The sequence below is a fragment of the Gastrolobium bilobum genome, unplaced genomic scaffold (assembly GCF_033153095.1).
Source record: "Gastrolobium bilobum isolate Gb01-03AN ecotype WA unplaced genomic scaffold, APGP_CSIRO_Gbil_v1 utg13284, whole genome shotgun sequence".
Taxonomy (NCBI): domain Eukaryota; kingdom Viridiplantae; phylum Streptophyta; class Magnoliopsida; order Fabales; family Fabaceae; genus Gastrolobium; species Gastrolobium bilobum.
The window spans coordinates 25,724-26,564 of NW_026896833.1; the positions used below are offsets into that span (position 1 = coordinate 25,724).

An 841-nucleotide genomic window follows, 5' to 3' on the forward strand; every position below is an offset into this window, starting at 1 on the left:
ATGGAGGAAATTGCTTTAGATGAGGCAGACAATGATCCGCTTTGTCCTAGTTATCATTATTCGCAGGAATTGCATAAGGAGGTTTGCAAACAATGGAGACGAGCTTTGATTGTCAAGTTGCTTGGGAAACGAGTGGGAATCAAATTCTTCATAGCAAGACTTGAAAGGATGTGGAGTCTGAAAGGAGTGCATGAGTTCATTGATATGGAGAATGGTTACTTGCTAGTGAGATTTGCAGATGAAGAAGATTATACTCATGTACTTCAAGAAAGGCCTTGGATCATAGTTGATCACTATGTGGTTGTCCAACAATGGAGACCATTTTTTGATCCATATGATGAGACGTTCAGAAAACTAGCAGTTTGGATTAGGATTCCAGGATTGCCCATTGAATTCTACACAACACAACACTTGTGGCAAATAGGCAATCTATTTGGAAAGACTTTGAAAATTGATCATAATTCAATTCGTAGAAGGGACTCAGGGGATGGAGAAACTACAGCAAGAGCTAAATTTGCTCGCATTTGTGTTGAAGCGGATCTTAGGAAGGGTTTCCTTTCAAAGTTTAATATCGCGGAGCATACTTTCCATGTAGCTTATGAGGGTCTTCACCTTATATGATTTGCATGTGGGAAATATGGACATCGTAAGGATCAATGTGGAAGTAATGCTCATACTGTTGAACCTGCTGATCAGCATCAGTCACCAAAAACAACACATACTGTGCAGGGAAGCTCCAGGCAGGAAATGGCAGATGAAAATAATGCTTTTGGCAGCTGGATGATTGTGCAGAAACCGGCAAGAGGTCACAGGGCAAGGGTCTCACCGGAGAACGTTACAC

At 41.5% G+C, this 841-nt stretch overlaps 1 protein-coding gene across 1 annotated transcript; it reads left to right on the forward strand.

Annotated features, from left to right (window-relative positions):
* On the forward strand, window positions 1–621 carry LOC133302248 (uncharacterized). The gene has a single exon (XM_061502002.1). It carries the CDS (start codon window positions 1–3, stop codon window positions 619–621), a length of 621 nt encoding a protein of 206 aa, XP_061357986.1.
* The last annotated feature ends 220 nt before the right edge of the window (window positions 622–841 follow it).